This window comes from Labrus mixtus, chromosome 10, assembly GCF_963584025.1.
Source record: "Labrus mixtus chromosome 10, fLabMix1.1, whole genome shotgun sequence".
NCBI classification, from domain to species: domain Eukaryota; kingdom Metazoa; phylum Chordata; class Actinopteri; order Labriformes; family Labridae; genus Labrus; species Labrus mixtus.
This window is the reverse complement of record NC_083621.1, coordinates 10,970,168-10,997,666: the sequence shown is the minus strand read 5'-3', so window position 1 is coordinate 10,997,666 and position 27,499 is coordinate 10,970,168. Positions and strand designations below refer to the sequence as shown.

General features: G+C 41.5%; 3 protein-coding genes across 22 annotated transcripts in view; all 3 read left to right on the top strand.

Annotated features, from left to right (window-relative positions):
* LOC132981979 (protocadherin alpha-C2-like) overlaps positions 1 to 27,499 on the top strand; it is a 173,709-nt gene that overhangs the window by 111,400 nt on the left and 34,810 nt on the right. The window contains exon 1 of one of the 20 annotated variants that reach the window (XM_061048179.1): positions 4,359 to 6,853. The exons of 14 other annotated variants lie outside the window; for them this stretch is intronic. In XM_061048179.1, coding sequence (XP_060904162.1) covers positions 4,484 to 6,853 — 2,370 coding nt within the window. In that variant the 5' untranslated portion in view covers positions 4,359 to 4,483. Of the gene's footprint in view, positions 1 to 4,358; positions 6,854 to 7,809; positions 10,235 to 14,819; positions 17,427 to 18,614; positions 21,004 to 21,727; positions 24,250 to 24,930; positions 27,409 to 27,499 lie in introns of those variants that run through there. 5 more of the 20 variants (XM_061048178.1, XM_061048172.1, XM_061048173.1 and 2 more) reach the window with 5 other exon arrangements.
* LOC132982550 (protocadherin alpha-10-like) lies at positions 1,087 to 3,498 on the top strand. The gene has a single exon (XM_061049105.1). The coding sequence runs from the start codon at positions 1,087 to 1,089 to the stop codon at positions 3,496 to 3,498; it is 2,412 nt and encodes an 803-aa protein (XP_060905088.1).
* On the top strand, positions 11,330 to 14,291 carry LOC132981984 (protocadherin alpha-3-like). Its single transcript, XM_061048192.1, has one exon. The coding sequence runs from the start codon at positions 11,463 to 11,465 to the stop codon at positions 13,857 to 13,859; it is 2,397 nt and encodes a 798-aa protein (XP_060904175.1). The 5' UTR covers positions 11,330 to 11,462; the 3' UTR covers positions 13,860 to 14,291.

Sequence of the window (27,499 nt, the reverse complement as noted above, 5' to 3'; positions counted from 1 at the left end):
AAGATTCACTCATTTTTGGCAGTGGATATTTATTGTTTGTCGCTATCCGTGGTACTGAACGCAAATTGTTTAACTTGATATCAAATCCTTGGACATAAATTAAAACAAAGTGTTGCTGGAGTGAAGGGCGATTGTCAATAACATTTAGTCACATAATTGTTTATAACCTTTGAACAATATGATATATTTTTAATACTTCAACTTTAAGAGAAATGTTTGGCTGATACATTATAGGTTCCTTGCTCTTTATCTGAAATTACACCTTCATATTACCAAGTGCCAATGTTGACAGTTTTGTTTAAAGTGCCAGACAATCCCATGATGTCATTTTGTAATATTTCTCTTCTGAGTTGGCATTCGTGCGAGTCGCTATCCGTGGTGCTGAACTCAACTTGCTAAACTTGCTTGAATTTCCTTGAACATAGATAATCCAAAACCAAACGTTGCTGGAGTGTACGGCCTTTCAAATATAATCACGTTACAATTGGCAATATACTTCAGTAATAATTACACATTTCCAAAATGTATATTCGCATCAACGTTTTTAACGCAAATGTAAAATTGTTCTTTCCTTTAAAGGAAAAAAAATGTATCCATATTAATCAGTCACATTTGTAAAGCTTTTTTTTACTTCATATGCTCTCGAAGAGAAACATTTTTTCTTCATGTAACACTGAAATTGTAGGTATGCAATTAAGTTATTATTGAACTGAACGGTTCTGTTTATAACTTGGTTTTTAAGATTTTTGTATTGCTGTACGTTTAGGGAAATTAGAACGGTAACTACGTGCCTGTGTTATTTTGTTAGATATAGTATGTAGTTAAGACAGGTGTCCACATGGGGACGCTGCAGACCATCACATTTAAACTCCGTCTTTAAAGCTTCGGGCTCCTCCCAGATTCAGCGGATGATGTGTCGATGGGCTTTGTTACAAAGAGAGGTAGGACGACAAAGAGCAGTCGTCTGGTTCGTTGGCCAAAATGTCAAATTATTTCTTTGGACTATTTCTTCTGTGATCTGTACCTCTGGGTTGTTGAAACGTACTCAATCGTGTATCCTACGTCCTGTTCCCGATGAGTGGAATAATGATTTTTCCGAGAAGAACGAGCTCTGTGTGGATATATCTCTTGGTCGTGCTGCTGGATTGTTACTGGGACTCGGTGTCTGGGCAGCTCTCTTACTCCGTCTCAGAGGAGGTAAACCTGGGGACTGTTGTTGGAAATATCGCCAAAGATCTGAACATCAATGTGCAGGATTTGGAGTCCCGCATGTTTCAGATCGTTGCTGGATCAAAGACTAAATACTTCGAGGTAAACCTAAAGACTGGTGTCCTGTATGTTAATGAGAGAATAGATCGAGAAGGACTCTGCGGAGACGAACCCAAATGTTCTCTCAGTGTAGAAGCAGTTATCAATAACCCGTTAAAACTGTACCGGATAGAAATAATAATCCTCGATGTAAATGATAACTCCCCGTTATTTCGAAGCACGTCACAGGTTATTAACATAACAGAGATCACAGCAGCCGGAGCAAAGTTTTTATTGAAACGAGCTCATGATGCAGACGTGGGCAAAAATACAGTAAATACCTACAAGCTTAGTCAGAATGAATACTTCTCTCTTGCTGTACAGAGGGGGGAAAGTGGGACGCCCGAATTACTACTTCAGAAAGCTTTAGACAGAGAAAAGCAGTCTGTGATCCGGCTCACATTGACTGCCATTGATGGAGGAACTCCTGCGAAATCTGGAAGTACGAATATATTAATCAACGTCTTAGATAGTAACGACAATCCTCCAGTTTTTAGCCAAACACTTTACAAAGCCAGCATTTACGAAAACGGTAAGATTGGAACATCAGTAATAACCCTGAACGCTACTGATTTAGACGCAGGCCTAAACGGTAAAGTATCATATTCTTTCATTGAAATAGACCAGGGAAAGCAAACTGATTTATTTCTTATAGATGAAAATACTGGAACTGTAACGAATAAAGAAAATATCGACTTTGAAGAGAACACTGCTTTTGAGATCAGAGTACAGGCCAGTGATGGAGCTTCTTCTCCTCTCACTTCACATGCTAAATTATTGATTGAAGTTTTGGACGTTAATGACAATGCCCCTGAAATCACAGTTACATCATTGTTAAACACAGTAAAAGAAGACGCCTCCATTGGCACCGCCATTGCACTTGTTTCAGTGTTTGACAAAGACGGAGGAAAAAATGGGATGGTAAACTGTAAAATCTCCAATGATGTCCCATTTAAGTTAGAGTCAAATTATAAGAATTACTATTCTCTGGTGGTGGACGGTCCTCTTGACAGAGAGAGAACATCTCAATATAATATCAGCATCACTGCTACAGATGAGGGCAGCCCACCTCTCTCAAGCACGAGCGTTATTAATGTTCACCTCTCAGATGTGAATGATAACAAACCTCTTTTCACAGAAAACATTATCAATGTCTTTGTGAAAGAAAACAGTCCAGTAGGAGAAGTTATAAAAACAGTTACAGCAACTGACGCTGACATCGGTCAAAATGGTCAGGTGAGCTATTCATTGTTACACAACAACAGTAATTCACTACCACTCTCGACAATGATTAACATCAACTCAGAGACTGGAGATGTAGTCAGTCTGCAGTCATTTAACTATGAGGAGTTAACAACGTTTCAGTTTAAAGTTCAGGCCACAGACTCTGGTGTTCCTCCGCTCAGCAGCAACGTGACTGTGAACGTTTTGATCCTGGATGAAAATGACAATAATCCAACTATTCTCGCGCCTTATTCTGAGCACGGCTCCGTCAACAGTGAGAGCATCCCCTATTCTGCTGAAGCGGGATACTTTGTGGCAAAGATCAGGGCTGTAGACGCAGACTCTGGATACAACGCGCTGCTCTCTTATCACCTCTCTGAGCCCAAAGGAAACAATCTCTTCCGGATTGGAACCAGCACCGGAGAGATCAGGACTAAGAGGAGAATGAGTGACAATGACCTGAAAACTCACCCCTTGGTGGTGCTGGTCTCTGACAATGGAGAACCCTCCCTGTCAGCTACTGTGTCTATTGATGTGGTGGTGGTTGAAAGCGCAGCTGACATCCAGACTCAGTTCAGACATGTGACCATAAAGGAGGAGAGCTTCTCTGATTTAAACCTGTATCTGCTCATCGCCATAGTGTCGGTGTCAGCCATCTTCCTGCTCAGCCTCATCACTTTAATAGCTGTCAAATGTCACAGGACAGACGGCAGTTTCAGCAGATACGGAGCTCCAATGATCACCACCCACCCTGACGGGAGCTGGTCTTACTCCAAATCTACTCAGCAGTATGACGTGTGTTTCAGCTCAGACACACTCAAGAGTGACGTAGTGGTTTTCCCCGCACCGTTTCCACCTGCAGATGCTGAACTCATCAGTATTAATGGAGGAGACACTTTTACCAGAACTCAGACTTTGCCTAATAAGGAAAAGGTACGTGCTGATATATCAATTCATGGCTTTTAGTTCACAATGAGCATTATTTACAATTCTTGATATAAGACATTTTGGGCTATACTCGAGTACAAAGAGTGTGAAAACAATGAAAGATTTTAGGAAAAGCTTATTTGTTGTATTATGGCAACAATGCTAACCTTGTTCATGTGAGCACATTTTCTAGCCCATAAACATTAAAATCGGTGATGGAAGTTTGCAACAACCTTTGTAACAACTTGAACACAGAGTACCATCCCCACATCTTGTGTATTATATGCTGGATAACTTCATAGAGTCACCCCTTGGCATCATATCCGTACGTTGTCTCTTTGAGGGTTTCTTGCAGCGCTCTCCTTGGTGCTGAAATGAGTCTCCAAAGCCTTTGGATTCTGTGAGCTCTCTGTAACTTTATGTTGTCAACAATTCCACTTTTGGTATAAAGGGGTCAAGATAGGGACAATCGGCTTGGCAAATGAACTATTAGACATTGATAAATACTTAATAGAGTTTTCATTTTGCGTAACATTAGCTAAAATGTTTTTTCTTCTTTATGAACCGCAATGGGTTTTGAAAAGCCTTGAATGGGTAAATATACATTTTTAGATTTGCATTAAAAAATGAACTGATTTGACATGTAAAGAATTATGTTATATCATAATATCAAATAGCGTTTTCTACATAAAGCGAAAATATAACAACTATCATAGTAATTAGATATACAAAACGATTGAATTTACTACAAGTTTCTGGCAGTAACTGTTAAAACATTTATAATGAGTTGACTGAAACCCACCACACGATGTCGCTGGAGACCACAGCTATGTTTATAACATTATGTGTAAAACTCCTCCCTGCACGGATAACGTAAAGTCGATATCGGCCCTCCCTGTATTCAGACTCTCGGCTTGTGGGGAGAACGGTTGCTGTTGCCGACGCTGGGAAATCCTGTTTATGTCGGATCTATACATTGACTGGAAGTACACGGCGAGCGGGATACAGTGTCTTTGATACAAAGATGGGAAATGAGGAATATGCTTGGATTCACATCGTTGCGCTGCTTTGTCTTTGTGACTGCTGTGCTTCGCAATTATCTTACTCCATATCTGAGGAGGTGAACAAAGGCACCGTGGTGGGGAATATTGCAAAGGATCTTAACCTGAATTTACAAGATACAGAGACGAGGGATCTACGTATTGTTTCGAGTTACAGTAAGAAATATGTTGATGTGAATTTACGAACCGGGAACCTCTTTGTTGACGACAGAATAGACAGAGAAGAGCTTTGTCCGAACACGGCTCAATGCTCGCTAAGAATACAGGCTGTTTTGAGCAATCCTATGAGTGTTCACCGCATTGAGATAACAGTTTTGGACACCAATGATAACGCACCAGACTTTATTGAACAGTCGTATTCCTTAAATATCTCTGAATCAATGTCACCGGGAGAACGGTATCTTCTCCCAGTAGCAGAAGATGCAGACATAGGCAGCAACTCAGTGAAGAGCTACAAGCTGAGCCAAAATGAATATTTCTCACTCGATGTGCAGAGCGGAGGAGAACACGGAGTGTCTGCTGAGTTAGTGCTGCAGAAAGCTTTAGATAGAGAGAAACAGGCTGTTATCAAACTTATTCTGACTGCTGTAGATGGAGGGAAACCTGCTAGATCGGGAACATTGCAGATAAACATAAATGTAATAGATGCGAATGATAACACACCAATTTTCGCTAAATCACTGTATAAAGTCCGTGTGCGAGAAAATTCCAACTACGGTGCAATAATAATCAAAATGAATGCAACAGATTTAGACGAGGGATTAAACAGTAAGATCCTGTATTCATTGGTCAAACGAGGAAATATTGATCCCGCGGACATGTTTAATCTTAATTCAGAAACAGGAGAAATAACTGTGAAGGGAACATTAGATTATGAAGAAACACCTGCTTATGAGGTTAGAGTTCAAGCAAAGGATCAAGGCCCCACTCCCCGCAGTGCACATGCTAAACTGCTGATAGAAATAATTGATGTGAATGACAATGCCCCAGACATATCTGTGACGTCACTCATGACACCAGTAAAAGAAGACGCAGAGTTAGGGACCATCGTTGCTTTGGTTACAGTGAGTGATAAAGATGGAGGAAACAATGGTGTGACTAACTGTAAGGTGGTGGGCTCTGTTCCCTTCAAACTCAAGTCCAACTACAAAAACGACTATTCATTAGTAGTAGATGGACCCCTAGACAGAGAAAACACCTCTCTTTACAATGTCACCATTACAGCCACAGATGAAGGGAGTCCTCCTCTGTCCAGTGTCAGGGTCATTACTGTTGATGTTTCTGATGTTAATGATAATGCTCCTCGTTTCATGGAGCCAGTGGTTAATGTTTATGTGAAAGAAAACAGTCCTACTGGCTCCGTTATTTATACCATAAGTGCTTTTGATCCTGATCTGACCAATAATGCAAAACTGATTTATACATTGTTGGATGGTTATCCAAGATCTATTCCAACTTCATCTTTTGTAAACATCAACTCAGAGACTGGAGATATAGTCAGTCTGCAGTCATTTAACTATGAGGAGTTAACAACGTTTCAGTTTAAAGTTCAGGCCACAGACTCTGGTGTTCCTCCGCTCAGCAGCAACGTGACTGTGAACGTTTTGATCCTCGATGAAAATGACAATAATCCAACTATCCTCGCGCCCTATTCTGAGCATGGCTCCGTCAACAGTGAGAGCATCCCCTATTCTGCTGAAGCAGGATACTTTGTGGCAAAGATCAGGGCTGTAGATGCAGACTCTGGATACAACGCGCTGCTCTCTTATCACCTCTCTGAGCCCAAAGGAAACAATCTCTTCCGGATCGGAACCAGCACCGGAGAGATCAGGACTAAGAGGAGAATGAGTGACAATGACCTGAAAACTCACCCCTTGGTGGTGCTGGTCTCTGATAATGGAGAACCCTCCCTGTCAGCTACTGTGTCTATTGATGTGGTGGTGGTTGAAAGTGCAGCTGACATCCAGACTCAGTTCAGACATGTGACCATAAAGGAGGAGAGCTTCTCTGATTTAAACCTGTATCTGCTCATCGCCATAGTGTCGGTGTCAGCCATCTTCCTGCTCAGCCTCATCACTTTAATAGCTGTCAAATGTCACAGGACAGACGGCAGTTTCAGCAGGTACGGAGCCCCAATGATCACGACCCACCCTGACGGGAGCTGGTCTTACTCCAAATCTACTCAGCAGTATGACGTGTGTTTCAGCTCAGACACACTCAAGAGTGACGTAGTGGTTTTCCCCGCACCGTTTCCACCTGCAGATGCTGAACTCATCAGTATTAATGGAGGAGACACTTTTACCAGAACTCAGACTTTGCCTAATAAGGAAAAGGTACGTGCTGATATATCAATTCATGGCTTTTAGTTCACAATGAGCATTATTTACAATTTTTGATATAAGACATTTTGGGCTATACTCGAGTACAAAGAGTGTGAAAACAATGAAAGATTTTAGGAAAAGCTTATTTGTTGTATTATGGCAACAATGCTAACCTTGTTCATGTGAGCACATTTTCTAGCCCATAAACATTACAATCGGTGATGGAAGTTCGCAACAACCTTTGTAACAACTTGAACACAGAGTACCATCCCCACATCTTGTGTATTATATGCTGGATAACTTCAAAGAGTCAGCCCTTGGCATCATATCCGTACGTTGTCTCTTTGAGGGCTTCTTGCAGCGCTCTCCTTGGTGCTGAAATTAGTCTCCAAAGCCTTTGGATTCTGTGAGCTCTCTGTAACGTTATGTTGTCAACAATTCCACTTTTGGTATAAAGGTGTCAAGATAGTGATAATCGGCTTGGCAAATGAACTATTAGACATTGATAAATACTTAATAGAGTTTTCATTTTGCGTAACATTAGCTAAAATGTTTTTTTTTCTGCATGAACCACAATGGGTTTTGAAAAGCCTTGAATGGGTAAATATACATTTTTAGATTTGCATTTAAAAATGAACTGATTTGACACATTATGTTATATCATAATATCAAATAGCGTTTTCTACATAAAGCGAAAATATAACAACTATCATAGTAATTAGATATACAAAACGATTGAATTTACTACAAGTTTCTGGCAGTAACTGTTAAAACATTTATAATGAGTTGACTGAAACCCACCACACGATGTCGCTGGAGACCACAGCTATGTTTATAACATTATGTGTAAAACTCCTCCCTGCACGGATAACGTAAAGTCGATATCGGCCCTCCCTGTATTCAGACTCTCGGCTTGTGGGGAGAACGGTTGCTGTTGCCGACGCTAGGAAATCCTGTTTATGTCGGATCTATACATTGACTGGAAGTACACGGCGAGCGGGATACAGTGTCTTTGATACAAAGATGGGAAATGAGGAATATGCTTGGATTCACATCGTTGCGCTGCTTTGTCTTTGTGACTGCTGTGCTTCGCAATTATCTTACTCCATATCTGAGGAGGTGAACAAAGGCACCGTGGTGGGGAATATTGCAAAGGATCTTAACCTGAATTTACAAGATACAGAGACGAGGGATCTACGTATTGTTTCGAGTTACAGTAAGAAATATTTTGATGTGAATTTGCGAACCGGAAACCTCTTTGTTGACGACAGAATAGACAGAGAAGAGCTTTGTCCAAACACGGCTCAATGCTCGCTAAGAATACAGGCTGTTTTGAGCAATCCTATGAGTGTTCACCGCATTGACATAAATGTTGGAGACATTAATGATAACTCGCCGGAGTTCATTGAGCAATCGTATTCGTTAAATATCTCTGAATCGACGTCACCGGGAGAACGATATCTCCTCCTGATTGCAGAAGATGCAGACATAGGCAGCAACTCAGTGAAGAGCTACAAGCTGAGCCAAAATGAATATTTCTCACTCGATGTGCAGAGCGGAGGAGAACACGAAGTGTCTGCTGAGTTAGTGCTGCAGAAAGCTTTAGATAGAGAGAAACAGGCTGTTATTAAACTTATTCTGACTGCTGTAGATGGAGGGAAACCTGCTAGATCGGGAACATTACAGATTAATATAAATGTAATAGATCTGAATGATAACACACCAATTTTCGCTAAATCACTGTATAAGGTCCGTGTGCGTGAAAATTCCAACTACGGAGCAAAAATAATCCAAATGAATGCAACAGATTTGGATGAGGGAATGAACAGTAAGATCCTATATTCATTTTTAAAACAACGCAATACAGATCCTTCTAATATATTTGATCTAAATCCAGAAACAGGAGAAATAACTGTGAAGGGAACATTAGATTATGAAGAAACACCTGCTTATGAGGTTAGAGTTCAAGCAAAGGATCAGGGCCCCACTCCCCGAAGTGCACATGCTAAACTGCTGATAGAGATAATTGACGTGAATGACAATGCCCCAGACATATCTGTGACGTCACTCATGACACCAGTAAAAGAAGACGCAGAGTTAGGGACCATCGTTGCTTTGGTTACAGTGAGTGATAAAGATGGAGGAAACAATGGTGTGACTAACTGTAAGGTGGTGGGCTCTGTTCCTTTCAAACTCAAGTCCAACTACAAAAACGACTATTCATTAGTAGTAGATGGACCCCTAGACAGAGAAAACACCTCTCTTTACAATGTCACAATTAAAGCCACAGATGAAGGGAGTCCTCCTCTGTCCAGTGTCAGTGTCATTAGTGTTGATGTTTCTGATGTTAATGATAATGCTCCTCGTTTCATGGAGCCTTCTGTTAATATGTATATGAAAGAAAACAGTCCTACTGGCTCAGTTATTTATACCATAAGTGCTTTTGATCCTGATTTGGACAATAATGCAAAACTGACTTATAAATTGTTGGATAGTTATCCAAGATCTATTCCAACTTCATCTTTTGTAAACATCAACTCAGAGACTGGAGATATAGTCAGCCTGCAGTCTTTTAACTATGAGGAGTTAAAAACGTTCCAGTTTAAAGTTCAGGCCACAGACTCTGGTGTTCCTCCGCTCAGCAGCAACGTGACTGTGAATGTTTTGATCCTGGATGAAAATGACAATAATCCAACTATTCTCGCGCCCTATTCTGAGCACGGCTCCGTCAACAGTGAGAGCATCCCCTATTCTGCTGAAGCAGGATACTTTGTGGCAAAGATCAGGGCTGTAGACGCAGACTCTGGATACAACGCGCTGCTCTCTTATCACCTCTCTGAGCCCAAAGGAAACAATCTCTTCCGGATCGGAACCAGCACCGGAGAGATCAGGACTAAGAGGAGAATGAGTGACAATGACCTGAAAACTCACCCCTTGGTGGTGCTGGTCTCTGATAATGGAGAACCCTCCCTGTCAGCTACTGTGTCTATTGATGTGGTGGTGGTTGAAAGCGCAGCTGACATCCAGACTCAGTTCAGACATGTGACCATAAAGGAGGAGAGCTTCTCTGATTTAAACCTGTATCTGCTCATCGCCATTGTGTCGGTGTCAGCCATCTTCCTGCTCAGCCTCATCACTTTAATAGCTGTCAAATGTCACAGGACAGATGGCAGTTTCAGCAGGTACGGAGCTCCAATGATCACCACCCACCCTGATGGGAGCTGGTCTTACTCCAAATCTACTCAGCAGTATGACGTGTGTTTCAGCTCAGACACACTCAAGAGTGACGTGGTGGTTTTCCCCGCACCGTTTCCGCCTGTAGATGCTGAACTTATCAGTATTAATGGAGGAGACACTTTCACCAGAACTCAGACTTTACCCAACACGGAAAAGGTAGGCTATTCTATGCAATCAATGCTTTATTTAAAGATTGTGGGAGAACTTTCGTTTTATATCAAGAAAATGAACTGGTCCTATTTCTTCATTATTACTTGAAGTAAAAACAAACTCATACTCTATTCAGCTTGTGTTGCATTTTCTTGCTGTTGATTAAAACAGCACCGACGAAAACTGTACTGTTTTATGTAAAGTTCTAGCACCATAAATAATCAGCGAAGCTGTACTACGGTCTTAGAGAGCAATGTGGTGAAGTACAGAGAACACAAGTCACACACCTATTTTGAGTAGAACGGTTGACTTAGGGACCACGTTGCCTGAATTCAAAAAGCAATGAACATGGTACTGAAAATGTTTTTAGCAGTAAGCTACTCGGACTCAATGTTACTATGCCGCCAAGCCAACACCCCGCTGTATGTCCACTGGAAAAATCTAATTCACATGACCTCAGCATTCCTTAAATTGTATTGCAAAACAGCTCGCTGTGGTGATATACTGAGGTCCATAGATCATTTACTATTCTGCTTTTTTTAACATTATAAAACTAAATAAATGAAAATCAGCCGATACTTCAAATTGCATGCAATGGCGCTCTCCATGGTGCTGGAGACAAGATCACAAAAGAATCTACTTTGGATGTATATGTGATGATCATCTTTTAATGTATAACAGATATCATGAATGGCAAGGTTTAGGAAAAATACACAATTTTACATTTTAATTACAGTTGTAATTTGATCTTTGTTTTTAGCTCGTTACAGTACCGTCTTTTAACTATTATGGTCTTAATTGTCTTTGGAAGGTTAAGCCTGAGGATGGTTGATTCACTCTTTATATTTAGCATCAAGTTTAAATAAAGATCTTTAGTATCAAAAGTCCATACGTGGTGGAATTTTTGTATTTTCTCAGCTTACAAGTGGTTTTCCTGTTTGAGCATGACTCCATCGTGCATTTATATCAAATTATATGGGAAGGTAAAACTTGAATATACCAATCATTCTCCACTAGATGTCACTGGAGACCATCGATAGCAGTGAGTCTTTGTGTCCGAAACTCCTCCTCCATGGGTGGATACAAATAATTGTCACCGGCCATTATTTCCTTCTACGCATTAGATGGTTGTGACGAGAGAGGCTTGAGCTCAGACATCGTTTTTTGCTTTAGAAGGAATAGCCTCTACGGGGATTTATGATCGACTCGTTTCAGGTCTTTCTTTGAACCAAGGATGCATGTGCGACGACAAAAGGAATATGTCTGGATTTTCATTGTTGCGTCTCTTTGTCTTTGTGGCAGCTCTGCCTCACAGATATCCTACTCCATATCTGAGGAGGTAAACAAAGGCACTGTGATCGGGAATATCGCAAAGGATATAAACTTGAATGTTAAAGACCTAGAATCCCGGGATCTACGTATTGCTTCGAGTTACAGTAAGAACTATTTTAACGTCAATTTGCGGACCGGGGACCTCGTCGTAGACGACAGAATAGACAGAGAGGAGCTATGTCCGAACACGGCACAGTGCACCCTAAGAGTACAGGCTGTTTTAAGCAATCCAATGACTGCACATCGTATTGACGTCAACATTTTAGACTTAAATGACAACTCGCCAGAATTCTTTGAGCAGTCATTTTCACTGAACATCTCAGAATCAATGTCCCCGGGAGAACGCTATCTTCTCTTGTTAGCAGAAGATGCAGACATAGGCAGCAACTCAGTGAAGAGCTACAAGCTGAGCCAAAATGAATATTTCTCACTCGATGTGCAGAGCGGAGGAGAACACGAGGTGTCTGCTGAGTTAGTGCTGCAGAAAGCTTTAGATAGAGAGAAACAGGCTGTTATCAAACTAACTCTGACTGCTGTAGATGGAGGGAAACCTGCTAGATCGGGTACATTGCAGATAAAAGTAAACGTATTGGATGTCAATGATAATACGCCAATGTTCAGTAAATCGCTGTATAAAGTCCGTGTACGTGAAAATACCGATAAAGGACAAGTGGTTATGAAATTAAATGCAACGGATTTGGACGATGGAATAAACAGTAGGATCACGTATTCGTTGATAAAGCAACGCAATACAGATCCTTCTCAGACGTTTAATATTAATCCAGAAACAGGAGAAATAACTGTGAAGGGAACATTAGATTATGAAGAAACACCTGCTTATGAGGTTAGAGTTCAAGCAAAGGATCAAGGCACCTCTCCCCGAAGTGCACATGCTAAATTGTTGATAGAAATAATTGATGTGAATGACAATGCCCCAGACATATCTGTGACGTCACTCATGACACCAGTAAAAGAAGACTCGGAGTTAGGGACCATCGTTGCTTTGGTTACAGTGAGTGATAAAGATGGAGGAAACAATGGTGTGACTAACTGTAAGGTGGTGGGCTCTGTTCCCTTCAAACTCAAGTCCAACTACAAAAACGACTATTCATTAGTAGTAGATGGACCCCTAGACAGAGAAAACACCTCTCTTTACAATGTCACCATTACAGCCACAGATGAAGGGAGTCCTCCTCTGTCCAGTATCAGGGTCATTACTGTTCAAGTTTCTGATGTTAATGATAATGCTCCTCGTTTCATGGAGCCTTCAGTTAATATTTATATGAAAGAAAACAGTCCTACTGGCTCAGTTATTTATACCATAAGTGCTTTTGATCCTGATCTGAACAATAATGCAAAACTGACTTATAAATTGTTGGATTGTGATCCAAGATCTATTCCTATAACCTCTGCTGTAAACATAAACTCAGAGACTGGAGATATAGTCAGTTTGCAGTCATTTAACTATGAGGAGTTAAAAACGTTTCAGTTTAAAGTTCAGGCCACAGACTCTGGTGTTCCTCCGCTCAGCAGCAACGTGACTGTGAACGTTTTGATCCTGGATGAAAATGACAATAATCCAACTATTCTCGCGCCTTATTCTGAGCACGGCTCCGTCAACAGTGAGAGCATCCCCTATTCTGCTGAAGCAGGATACTTTGTGGCAAAGATCAGGGCTGTAGACGCAGACTCTGGATACAACGCGCTGCTCTCTTATCACCTTTCTGAGCCCAAAGGAAACAATCTCTTCCGGATGGGAACCAGCACCGGAGAGATCAGGACTAAGAGGAGAATGAGTGACAATGACCTGAAAACTCACCCCTTGGTGGTGCTGGTCTCTGATAATGGAGAACCCTCCCTGTCAGCTACTGTGTCTATTGATGTGGTGGTGGTTGAAAGCGCAGCTGACATCCAGACTCAGTTCAGACATGTGACCATAAAGGAGGAGAGCTTCTCTGATTTAAACCTGTATCTGCTCATCGCTATTGTGTCGGTGTCAGCCATCTTCCTGCTCAGCCTCATCACTTTAATAGCTGTCAAATGTCACAGGACAGACAGAAGTTTCAGCAGGTACGGAGCCCCAATGATCACCACCCACCCTGACGGGAGCTGGTCTTACTCCAAATCTACTCAGCAGTATGATGTGTGTTTCAGCTCAGACACACTCAAGAGTGACGTAGTGGTTTTCCCCGCACCGTTTCCACCTGCAGATGCTGAACTCATCAGTATAAACGGAGGAGACACTTTTACCAGAACTCAGACTTTACCTAACAAAGAAAAGGTAGGCAACTTCAGATGACTTCTTGCAACTCCTTACTTTGCTATTGTCAAAACGTATAACAAGTACCCTGACTTCAAGCATGACTCAAGATTTAAAATAATCAATATAAACACATGTACATATGTGGAACTGCAATCAAGGAATACAATTAAGCAAACAAAACATTATCACTGGCTCAAAATACATAACCCCTGTAGACACAGTAAGAGAATAACTTTACAGAACAACCACAGACTGGGATTATTTGAGGATCTGTGTTTTTACACAAACATTTTATCATACTTTTAGCCCTTTTTCAATTTGTACCTCTTTATTGTCTTCCTTAAGTGGTCTTTATCAAAATACAAAACTTGAATATGTTTTTGTTAACAGTTACATGGTGTTGTTGGCTATAGGACAAGTTTGAATGCAAGTATTTGGGAAGAGCTATCCATGGTGCTGAACTTTCTATTCGCGCACTTCCATGTAAAATCTCCTGATTTTATGCATTTGGAAAGCATTTGTTGAAATGATACACTTCGTAATGAACCTAAACTGAAACAATGGTTATGTTGGTGTTAAATGTAACACTTTGGGTATATGAAGATGTTGTCTTGTTGCTGTGAACTTTCATTTGGCATCTGTTTCCAAAGTTGCCTGAAGTGAAAATGGCTGTCTGTGGTGTTTGACTAAGTGTTCAATTATGGGGTTTCTGAACAATTCTATTACTCCTACTAGTTTCTTAATTTAAAAAAAGATTTTTCACAAAGGGGAATATAACGATGACACTTTAGAAAGAAAGTCAACGTTATTTCATTTCTGGATATTTTACTTTACACATTAGCTCATGCAATGACTAAAATATTTAGAGTTTCCTTTAATTGAGTCTTCATGCTCTACATATATACATGAATGACAAATCTGATCAATTTGGTTGTTTCTAATTTTTACAACTTTTTTGACTGTGTGGGATGCTCAACTGCATTTTCTTACCCACTATTCACCACATGATGTCGCAGGAGACCGTAGAAGTCGGGATGATAGTTCGTCCTTAACTCCACCTCCCTGTATGAGAAAAAAATAAATCGTCATCGGCCTTTAGTACACTCGCGGAAGCCGCTGTAACGAGAAGGTCCGGAGCTTTCCCAGAATATTGTTCATTTGGACGGAAATATCTACACTAAGGATAAATGACCGTTTGTGATCATTTCTTTTGTGGCTTCAACAATGAATATTCGAGGACGATCGGAATACTTGTGGACTCGCATTGTTGTGCTGCTTTGTCTTTGTGACTGCTCTGCTTCGCAATTGTCTTACTCGATTTCCGAGGAGGTGAACAAAGGCACCGTGGTGGGGAATATTGCGAAGGATTTAAACCTCAATGTACCGGAACTAGAGACCAGGGATCTACGTATTGTGTCGAGTTACAGTAAGAAATACTTTGACGTAAATTTGCGGACCGGGAACCTATTTGTTGACGAAAGAATAGACAGAGAAGAGCTTTGTCACAATGTGGGAAAATGCTCGTTAAAAATACAAGCCGTTTTAAACGATCCAATGACTGCACACCGCATAGAGATTAATGTTTTAGACATAAACGACAATTCACCTGCTTTTATTGAAAGATCATATTCATTAAATATTTCCGAGTCATCGTTGACGGGAGAACGGTATCTTCTCCCAATAGCAGACGATGCAGACATGGGTAGCAACTCAGTGAAGAGCTACAAGCTGAGCCAAAATGAATATTTCTCACTCGATGTGCAGAGCGGAGGAGAACACGAAGTGTCTGCTGAGTTAGTGCTTCAGAAAGCTTTAGATCGAGAGAAACAGGCGGTGCTCACACTCCTCTTGACCGCTGTAGATGGAGGGAATCCTCCTAGATCAGGTTCATTACAAATACATGTAAATATTTTGGATGTCAATGATAATATACCAACATTTAGCAAAACGCTTTATAAAGTGAGCGTCCAGGAAAACGCTGCACGTGGAACAGTGGTAACAATGTTAAATGCAACAGACTTAGATGAGGGAATGAATGGTAAACTAGTGTATTCCTTAATAAAACGAGGAAATACAGATCGATCAAGCACTTTTGATATAAATTCGGAAACAGGAGAAATAACTGTAAAAGGAACATTAGATTATGAAGAAACACCTGCTTATGAGGTTAGAGTTCAAGCAAAAGATCAAGGCCCCACTCCCCGCAGTGCACATGCTAAATTGCTGATAGAAATAATTGATGTGAATGACAATGCTCCTGAAATTTCTGTGACGTCACTCATGACACCAGTAAAAGAAGACGCAGAGTTAGGGACCATCGTTGCTTTGGTTACAGTGAGTGATAAAGATGGAGGAAACAATGGTGTGACTAACTGTAAGGTGGTGGGCTCTGTTCCCTTCAAACTCAAGTCCAACTACAAAAACGACTATTCATTAGTAGTAGATGGACCCCTAGACAGAGAAAACACATCTCTTTACAATGTCACCATTAAAGCCACAGATGAAGGGAGTCCTCCTCTGTCCAGTGTCAGGGTCATTAGTGTTCACGTTTCTGACGTTAATGATAATGCTCCTCGTTTCATGGAGCCTTCAGTTAATATTTATATGAAAGAAAACAGTCCTACTGGCTCTGTTATTTATACCATAAGTGCTTTTGATCCTGATTTAGAGAATAATGCAAAACTGACTTATAAATTGTTGGAAAGTTATCCAAGATCTATTCCTATAACCTCTGTTGTAAACATCAACTCAGAGACTGGAGATATAGTCAGTCTGCAGTCATTTAACTATGAAGAGTTAAAAACGTTCCAGTTTAAAGTTCAGGCCACAGACTCTGGTGTTCCTCCGCTCAGCAGCAACGTGACTGTGAATGTTTTGATCCTGGATGAAAATGACAATAATCCAACTATTCTCGCGCCTTATTCTGAGCACGGCTCAGTCAACAGTGAGAGCATCCCCTATTCTGCTGAAGCAGGATACTTTGTGGCAAAGATCAGGGCTGTAGACGCAGACTCTGGATACAACGCGCTGCTCTCTTATCACCTCTCTGAGCCCAAAGGAAACAATCTCTTCCGGATCGGAACCAGCACCGGAGAGATCAGGACTAAGAGGAGAATGAGTGACAATGACCTGAAAACTCACCCCTTGGTGGTGCTGGTCTCTGATAATGGAGAACCCTCCCTGTCAGCTACTGTGTCTATTGATGTGGTGGTGGTTGAAAGCGCAGCTGACATCCAGACTCAGTTCAGACATGTGACCATAAAGGAGGAGAGCTTCTCTGATTTAAACCTGTATCTGCTCATCGCCATAGTGTCGGTGTCAGCCATCTTCCTGCTCAGCCTCATCACTTTAATAGCTGTCAAATGTCACAGGACAGACGGCAGTTTCAGCAGGTACGGCGCCCCAATGATCACCACCCACCCTGACGGGAGCTGGTCTTACTCCAAATCTACTCAGCAGTATGATGTGTGTTTCAGCTCAGACACACTAAAGAGTGACGTAGTGGTTTTCCCCGCACCATTTCCACCTGCAGATGCTGAACTCATCAGTATAAACGGAGGAGACACTTTTACCAGAACTCAGACTTTACCTAACAAAGAAAAGGTAGGCCACTTCAGATGACTTCTTGCAACTCCTTACTTTGCTATTGTCAAAACGTATAACAAGTACCCTGACTTCAAGCATGACTCAAGATTTAAAATAATCAATATAAACACATGTACATATGTGGAACTTCAATCAAACAATACAATTAAGCAAACAAAACATTATCACTGGCTCAAAATGCATAACCCCTGTAGACACAGTAAGAGAATAACTTTACAGAACAACCACAGACTGGGATTATTTGAAGATGTGTTTTTACACACACATATCATACTTTTAGCCCTTTTTAAAATTTCACCACTTTGTTGTCTTCCTTAAGTGGTCTTTATCAAAATACAAAAGGTTACTATGTTTTTGTTAATAGTTACATGGTGCTTTTGGCTGTGGGACAAGTTTGAGTGCAAGTATTTGGGAAGAGCTATCCATGGTGCTGAACTTTCTATTTGCGCACTTCCATGTAAAATCTCCTGATTTTATGCATTTGGAAAGCATTTGTTGAAATGCTATACTTCGTAATGAACCTAAACTGAAACAATGTTCATGTTGGTGTTAAATGTAACACTTTGGGTATATGAAGATGTTGTCTTGTTGCTGTGATCTTTCATTTGGCATCTGTTTCCAAAGTTGCCTGAAGTGAAAATGGCTGTCTGTGGTGTTTGACTAAGTGTTCAATTATGGGGTTTCTGAACAATTCTGTTACTCCTACTAGTTTCTCAACTAAAAAAAATATTTTTCACAAAGGGGAATATAACGATGACACTTTAGAAAGAAAGTCAACGTTATTTTATTTCTGGATGTTTTACTTTACACATTAGCTCATGCAATGACTAAAATATTTAGAGTTTCCTTTAATTGAGTCTTCATGCTCTACATACATACATGAATGACAAATCTGATCAATTTGGTTGTTTCTAATTTTTACAACTTTTTTGACTGTGTGGGATGCTCAACTGCATTTTCTTACCCACTATTCACCACATGATGTCGCAGGAGACCGTAGAAGTCGGGATGATAGTTCGTCCTTAACTCCACCTCCCTGTATGAGAAAAAAAATCGTCATCGGCCTTTAGTACACTCGCGGAAGCCGCTGTAACGAGAAGGTCCGGAGCTTTCCCAGAATATATTTCATTTGGACGGAACTATCTACACTAAGGATAAATGACCGTTTGTGGTCATTTCTTTTGTGGCTTCAACAATGAATATTCGAGGACGATCGGAATACTTGTGGACTCGCATTGTTGTGCTGCTTTGTCTTTGTGACTGCTCTGCTTCGCAATTGTCTTACTCGATTTCCGAGGAGGTGAACAAAGGCACCGTGGTGGGGAATATTGCGAAGGATCTAAACCTCAATGTACCGGAACTAGAGACCAGGGATCTACGTATTGTGTCGAGTTACAGTAAGAAATACTTTGACGTGAATTTGCGGACCGGGAACCTATTTGTTGACGAAAGAATCGACAGAGAAGAGCTTTGTCCCAATGTGGTAAAATGCTCGTTAAAAATACAAGCCGTTTTAAACGATCCAATGACTGCACACCGCATAGAGATTAATGTTTTAGACATAAACGACAATTCACCTGCTTTTATTGAAAGATCATATTCATTAAATATTTCCGAGTCATCGTTGACGGGAGAACGGTATCTTCTCCCAATTGCAGTTGATGCAGACATAGGCAGCAACTCAGTGAAGAGCTACAAGCTGAGCCAAAATGAATATTTCTCACTCGATGTGCAGAGCGGAGGAGAACACGAAGTGTCTGCTGAGTTAGTGCTGCAGAAAGCTTTAGATCGAGAGAAACAGGCTGTTATTAAACTTATTCTGACTGCTGTAGATGGAGGGAAACCTGCTAGATCAGGGTCACTACAGATACATGTAAATGTTTTGGATGTCAATGATAATATACCAACATTTAGCAAAACGCTTTATAAAGTGAGAGTGCCTGAAAACTCGGCAAGTGGAACAGTAGTGATCAAGTTAAATGCTACAGATTTAGATGAGGGAATAAACAGTCATATACTTTATGCTTTGATCAAACGAGGAAATGTTGATCCAACGGACATATTTGATTTAAATCCAGAAACAGGAGAAATAACTGTGAAGGGAACATTAGATTATGAAGAAACACCTGCTTATGAGGTTAGAGTTCAAGCAAAGGATCAAGGCACCTCTCCCCGAAGTGCACATGCTAAACTGCTGATAGAAATAATTGATGTGAATGACAATGCTCCAGAAATTTCTGTGACGTCACTCATGACGCCAGTAAAAGAAGACGCAGAGTTAGGGACCATCGTTGCTTTGGTTACAGTGAGTGATAAAGATGGAGGAAACAATGGTTTGACTAACTGTAAGGTGGTGGGCTCTGTTCCCTTCAAACTAAAGTCCAACTACAAAAACGACTATTCATTAGTAGTAGATGGACCCCTAGACAGAGAAAACACCTCTCTTTACAATGTCACTATTACAGCCACAGATGAAGGGAGTCCTCCTCTGTCCAGTGTCAGGGTCATTAGTGTTCACGTTTCTGACGTTAATGATAATGCTCCTCGTTTCATGGAGCCTTCAGTTAATATTTATATGAAAGAAAACAGTCCTACTGGCTCAGTTATTTATACCATAAGTGCTTTTGATCCTGATTTAGACAATAACGCAAAACTGACTTTTAAATTGTTGGAAAGTTATCCAAGATCTATTCCTATAACCTCTGCTGTAAACATCAACTCAGAGACTGGAGATATAGTCAGCCTGCAGTCATTTAACTATGAAGAGTTTAAAACGTTTCAGTTTAAAGTTCAGGCCACAGACTCTGGTGTTCCTCCGCTCAGCAGCAACGTGACTGTGAATGTTTTGATCCTGGATGAGAATGACAATAATCCAACTGTCCTCGCGCCCTATTCTGAGCACGGCTCCGTCAACAGTGAGAGCATCCCCTATTCTGCTGAAGCAGGATACTTTGTGGCAAAAATCAGGGCTGTAGACGCAGACTCTGGATACAACGCGCTGCTCTCTTATCACCTCTCTGAGCCCAAAGGAAACAATCTCTTCCGGATCGGAACCAGCACCGGAGAGATCAGGACTAAGAGGAGAATGAGTGACAATGACCTGAAAACTCACCCCTTGGTGGTGCTGGTCTCTGATAATGGAGAACCCTCCCTGTCAGCTACTGTGTCTATTGATGTGGTGGTGGTTGAAAGCGCAGCTGACATCCAGACTCAGTTCAGACATGTGACCATAAAGGAGGAGAGCTTCTCTGATTTAAACCTGTATCTGCTCATCGCCATAGTGTCGGTGTCAGCCATCTTCCTGATCAGCCTCATCACTTTAATAGCTGTCAAATGTCACAGGACAGACGGCAGTTTCAGCAGGTACGGAGCCCCAATGATCACCACCCACCCTGACGGGAGCTGGTCTTACTCCAAATCTACTCAGCAGTATGACGTGTGTTTCAGCTCAGACACACTCAAGAGTGACGTAGTGGTTTTCCCCGCACCGTTTCCACCTGCAGATGCTGAACTCATCAGTATAAATGGAGGAGACACTTATACCAGAACTCAGACTTTGCCTAATAAGGAAAGGGTGAGTTGTCTGTAGCCTTTCACTCCATTTCAAAGAATGAAAAAAGCGTCTTTTTATCTCAGAACTACATGTTTTTGGTTGTCTCACAGCTTTGTTCTCACCTTAAAACATGACATTCATTTTAATATATTCATTATTAAGACTCAGACATAATCATATAGCGGAACAAATTTTGAATTTTTGTTGCATTTAAACATCTTGACACAGGTTGAAAATATTACATTTATCTTGCAAATGTGTTTCGCATAGTACTGTCCTTGGTGCTGAAACCATATTGGCGCCTGCATGCTTCGTATTCGCGTGTTGACAGTATTGATATCAATAGGTCACCTATGTCTTGAACAGTAAACAGAAGACTGTGATGACACTGTTAACCATTGATTGTAAACTAGTTTCATGAGGAACACGACCCATGCTTTTGAACTAGTGTTGTTTAAGATCTGGATTTTTATTCTTGTGTTATATTTACTTTTAGACTTCTAGGGCTTATTGCAAGTAATCAAGTGATTCATTTGCGTACATTTTCATCCCAAGGTTGTTGAATGAGATTTGAAGATGTATTATCAACACACATAAAACTCAGTAACAACTGTTGGGATATGTGAAGAGTGGCCTATTAAATTTTTTTTTAAACTATTTTCATATCTACTTTTTTACGCGTGGGGTCGCTGATGACCACATGTTTTTGTGAGGTTGCTGTTTCAGTCCCCTCCTACGTATGAAGCGTCAGCAGACTGCGAGTGCTTTGTGAGGGGAAGTCGAATGGCGTTAAGACGGAGAGAATTTGAGTGTGTGGAATATCAAACACTGGCTGATCTGATGGCGTTTTATGGATGGTTTGTAATTTGTTGATCCTCAGTTTCTTTGGAAGCAGCGATGGGCAGTTGTCGGAAATATGGACTCATTTTCTGGCTCCTGGTCTTGTTTTTATGTGACTGGGCGGCTGCGCAGATATCCTACTCTGTTTCCGAGGAGGCGGACAAAGGGACCGTGGTCGGTAATCTCGCAAAGAATTTAAACGTAAATGTCCGGGACCTGCAGACAAGGAGTCTAAATATCGTGTCTGGATACAGTAAGAGATATTTCGAGGCAAATTTCAAAACGGGGGATCTTTATGTGAATGAGCGAATAGATCGCGAGGAGCTTTGTGCGAGCACGATCAAATGCACACTCAACTTCGAGGCCATACTGAGTGATCCTATGGTTCTCCACCGCATTGAGGTGGTAATTGTTGATTTAAATGACAACGCGCCAACCTTCGTAGAAAATTCATATTCACTTAACATATCTGAATTGTCTCCTACGGGCGAGCACTTCTTGCTCCCCCTAGCTCTTGATGCAGATACAGGAAGCAATTCAGTAAAGACTTACAGGCTTAGTCCAAATGAATATTTCTCCCTAGATGTGCAGAGTGGTGGGGAACATAGTGTTTCTGCTGAATTTGTGTTATTAAAGGCATTGGATCGTGAAAAACAAGCTGTTATTAAACTAACGCTTACAGCTGTAGATGGAGGAAAACCTCCTAAAACCGGAAGCCTAAATATAAATGTAAACGTTCTGGATGCGAATGACAACACGCCGTCATTCAGCAAAACACTTTACAAAGCACGGGTTAATGAAAACGCGCCAGCTGGATCAGTAGTAATAGAACTAAGTGCCACGGATTTAGACGAAGGTGACAACGGGAGGCTAACTTACTCCTTTGTAAAGCGTGGGAACTTTAATCCTGCAGATGTGTTTTTAATAAATGCAGAAAATGGGGAGATCACGGTAAAGGGTAATTTAGATTACGAAGCACAGGCAGCATATGAGATTCATGTGCAGGCAACAGACCACGGGAGTTTACCACGTAGAGCAAATGGAAAGCTGCTGGTGGAAGTGGTCGACGTGAACGACAATGCCCCAGAAATTATAGTGACGTCACTCATGAATCCCGTTAGAGAAGATGCTGAAATTGGCAGCGTTGTCGCTTTGGTGACAGTGACAGATAAAGATGGAGGAAAGAACGGCCAGACTCAATGTAAACTTACAGGTTCTGCACCATTTAAGCTGAATTCCAATTATAAGAATTATTACTCTTTAGTTGTAGACGGACCTCTGGATAGAGAAGGGTGCTCTTTTTACAACGTGACGATGACGGCTGTCGATGAGGGGACCCCACCTCTTTCCGGTTCCGGCGTCATTACTGTCCATGTCTCTGATGTCAATGATAACCCGCCTCGTTTTGTTGAACCTGTGATTAATATTTATGTAAAAGAAAACGGCCCAGTTGGAAATCCCATCTATACGATCACTGCAATCGATCCTGATATGAACGAAAATGCTAACGTTATGTATTCATTAGAGGGTGATTCAAAAAGTACTCCTATAACTTCTGTTGTAAACATCAACTCAGAGACTGGAGATATAGTCAGCCTGCAGTCTTTTAACTATGAGGAGTTAAAAACGTTCCAGTTTAAAGTTCAGGCCACAGACTCTGGTGTTCCTCCGCTCAGCAGCAACGTGACTGTGAACGTTTTAATCCTGGATGAAAATGACAATAATCCAACTATTCTCGCGCCCTATTCTGAGCACGGCTCCGTCAACAGTGAGAGCATCCCCTATTCTGCTGAAGCAGGATACTTTGTGGCAAAGATCAGGGCTGTAGACGCAGATTCTGGATACAACGCGCTGCTCTCTTATCACCTCTCTGAGCCCAAAGGAAATAATCTCTTCCGGATCGGAACCAGCACCGGAGAGATCAGGACTAAGAGGAGAATGAGTGACAATGACCTGAAAACTCACCCCTTGGTGGTGCTGGTCTCTGATAATGGAGAACCCTCCCTGTCAGCTACTGTGTCTATTGATGTGGTGGTGGTTGAAAGCGCAGCTGACATCCAGACTCAGTTCAGACATGTGACCATAAAGGAGGAGAGCTTCTCTGATTTAAACCTGTATCTGCTCATCGCCATAGTGTCGGTGTCAGCTATCTTCCTGCTCAGCCTCATCACTTTAATAGCTGTCAAATGTCACAGGACAGACGGCACTTTCAGCAGGTACGGAGCCCCAATGATCACCACCCACCCTGACGGGAGCTGGTCTTACTCCAAATCTACTCAGCAGTATGACGTGTGTTTCAGCTCAGACACTCTCAAGAGTGACGTAGTGGTTTTCCCCGCACCGTTTCCACCTGCAGATGCTGAACTAATCAGTATAAATGGGGGAGACACTTTTACCAGAACTCAGACTTTGCCTAATAAGGAAAAGGTGAGTTGTTTGTTGTTTGTTGCATATTCTTTTGAGTAGTGTACATGTGAAAAACATGATTTTTGTTTCATTCAGTATGTGAAAGATGTGTGCTGTCATTAGTTTAAAATATTTGTACAATTTCAGCTATTTCTGATTCTCGTGGTGGATACATTTTGTATGGATTGCCGTCCCGGCTTGATGATATGATGTACAAAGGCTTAACTAAGGTCAATAATGTTTCTGAGTCAGCCTTGGAGCCATATGATAGTTAAAAAATATATATCATATAGCTTGTAAATCGCTGAATAATATCATCTTAAACAGATAATTATTTGACGCTGATCTGTGGGGACGCTGTCCATGGTGCTGAACTCGGCTTTGGGTTGTTGCATGATCAAATGCTGCCTTGCCCTAATATTATTTCGTCTGGAAGAACTGGAATCACGCAAGAGTATCACCATTTGCGAAGTGAACGCGGTTTCAAAAAAAGATTTACCTCTTGGCTAATATAAACTCCTCGACAAATATAGGTGCCTATTATTTTTAAGATGTAATTTGTATGGGTTTGTACAGTAGCACCAAAGAAACAGCTGGTGTCGCTAGAGACCACAATATCTGTGTGGCCTCCCCCCCACCCCCCCCCCCCCGGACTCCTCCTATCCGCGCAAGGCATCATCAGTCTGGCAGCTCTCTTAAAGACATACGCAGATGATCGCAAGAGAGAGGGAGAGTTGCATTTTATTCACCTAAAGTGTGGACATGGTCAGAAATGATAATCTCTTTCATTCTGTGAGGACTATGGGACGTGGAGGACTAACAGTCACGTTTTGGATACAAGTATTAACGTTGCTTTGTTTGTGTGATGGCTCCACGGCACAACACTCGTTCTCCGTTTCCGAAGAGGTGGACAAAGGGACGGTAGTTGGAAATCTCGCTAAGGAATTACAAATGCATGCTCTCGAATTTGAAAAACGGGATTTACGAGTTGTATCTGGAAATTCTAAGAAATATTTTGATGTGGATTTGAAAACTGGTGCGTTGTATGTAAATGACAGGATCGACCGTGAAGAGCTTTGTCCAAATACGGCAAAATGTTCTCTGAATATAGAAGCCATTCTTAGCAACCCAACGCATCTTCATCGCATAGAGGTACAGATTATTGATATAAACGATAATGCACCATCCTTTCGAGAAAAGGAAAAAACGTTCAATATTTATGAATCTTCTTTTCCCGGAGAGAGGTATCTCCTCCCAGTGGCAAACGACGAAGACACGGGCAGTAACTCGGTAAAAAGCTACACGCTGAGCCCGAATGATTATTTCTCACTTGATGTGCAAAGCGGCGGAGAGCACAGCGAGTCTGCTGAGCTAGTGCTACGGAAATCATTAGACAGAGAGAAACAGTCCGTTATCCACCTTACATTAACTGCTCTGGACGGAGGAAAATCTGCCCGGTCAGGGACGTTAAAAATAGTTGTAAATGTTATGGATACAAACGACAATGCTCCAGTGTTTAGTCAGCCTCTTTATAAGGCCCAGGTCACAGAAAACACTCCACCTCAGACATCCATATTAACCGTTAGTGCTACAGATTTAGATGAGGGAATAAATAGTGAGATTGAATATTCATTTATTGAGAGAGGCAATTTTAATCCTGAAACACTGTTCTCAATAAACCCAGACACGGGGGAAATAACAGTAACAGGTAAAGTTGACTATGAGGAAAATGCTGCATATGATATCCGTGTGCAGGCAAGAGATAAAGGCACGCCTTCTCGAAGTGTGCATGGTAAAGTGTTGGTGCAAGTGACTGATATTAATGATAATATACCTGAAATCATTATCACCTCTCTTTTGAGTCCAGTTGAAGAGGACGCAGAGATAGGTACAGTTGTGGCTTTAGTGACAGTAACAGACAATGATGGGGGTAAAAATGGACTCACCAGTGCCAACATACTTGGACTGGTGCCTTTCAAACTAAAGCTAAACTACAAAAATTATTACTCATTAACAGTTGATGGTCCTCTTGACAGAGAGAGTGTTTCTCAATACAATGTCACCATCATCGCCACTGATGAAGGCACCCCTCCTCTCTCCAGCACAAGCGTTATTCCTGTTCAAGTTTCTGATGTAAATGACAATGCCCCTTTATTCTCAGAGCCTGTGATTAATGTCTATGTGAGAGAGAATAGTGCAGTGGGAGCTACAGTCTTTAAAATAACTGCAAGTGATCCTGATGTAGGAGAAAATGCTAAAGTAACATATTCAACACTAGACGGCACTTCAAAAAGTACACCAATAAGTTCTGTTATAAACATCAACTCAGAGACTGGAGATATAGTCAGTCTGCAGTCGTTTAACTATGAGGAGTTAAAAACATTCCAGTTTAAAGTTCAGGCCACAGACTCTGGTGTTCCTCCGCTCAGCAGCAACGTGACTGTGAATGTTTTGATCCTAGATGAAAATGACAATAATCCAACTGTCCTCGCGCCCTATTCTGAGCATGGCTCCGTCAACAGTGAGAGCATCCCCTATTCTGCTGAAGCGGGATACTTTGTGGCAAAGATCAGGGCTGTAGACGCAGACTCTGGATACAACGCGCTGCTCTCTTATCACCTCTCTGAGCCCAAAGGAAACAATCTCTTCCGGATTGGAACCAGCACCGGAGAGATCAGGACTAAGAGGAGAATGAGTGACAATGACCTGAAAACTCACCCCTTGGTGGTGCTGGTCTCTGATAATGGAGAACCCTCCCTGTCAGCTACTGTGTCTATTGATGTGGTGGTGGTTGAAAGCGCAGCTGACATCCAGACTCAGTTCAGACATGTGACCATAAAGGAGGAGAGCTTCTCTGATTTAAACCTGTATCTGCTCATCGCCATAGTGTCGGTGTCAGCCATCTTCCTGCTCAGCCTCATCACTTTAATAGCTGTCAAATGTCACAGGACAGACGGCAGTTTCAGCAGGTATGGCGCCCCAATGATCACCACCCACCCTGACGGGAGCTGGTCTTACTCCAAATCTACTCAGCAGTATGACGTGTGTTTCAGCTCAGACACACTCAAGAGTGACGTAGTGGTTTTCCCCGCACCGTTTCCACTTGCAGATGCTGAACTAATCAGTATAAATGGAGGAGACACTTTTACCAGAACTCAGACTTTACCTAACAAAGAGAAGGTAAGAAAGGCAGTAAAGAAAACCCAGGGATAGCAATGGTGTACAATGTTTTAGTTCTTCCAAAAATGGGGCTTTATTGCTAAATGTTTTT

Coding starts and splice junctions, on each gene's coding strand:
- LOC132981984 (XM_061048192.1), top strand. CDS start 11,463: ATGCATGTGCGACGACAAAAGGAATATGTCTGGATTTTCATTGTTGCG.
- LOC132982550 (XM_061049105.1), top strand. CDS start 1,087: ATGATTTTTCCGAGAAGAACGAGCTCTGTGTGGATATATCTCTTGGTC.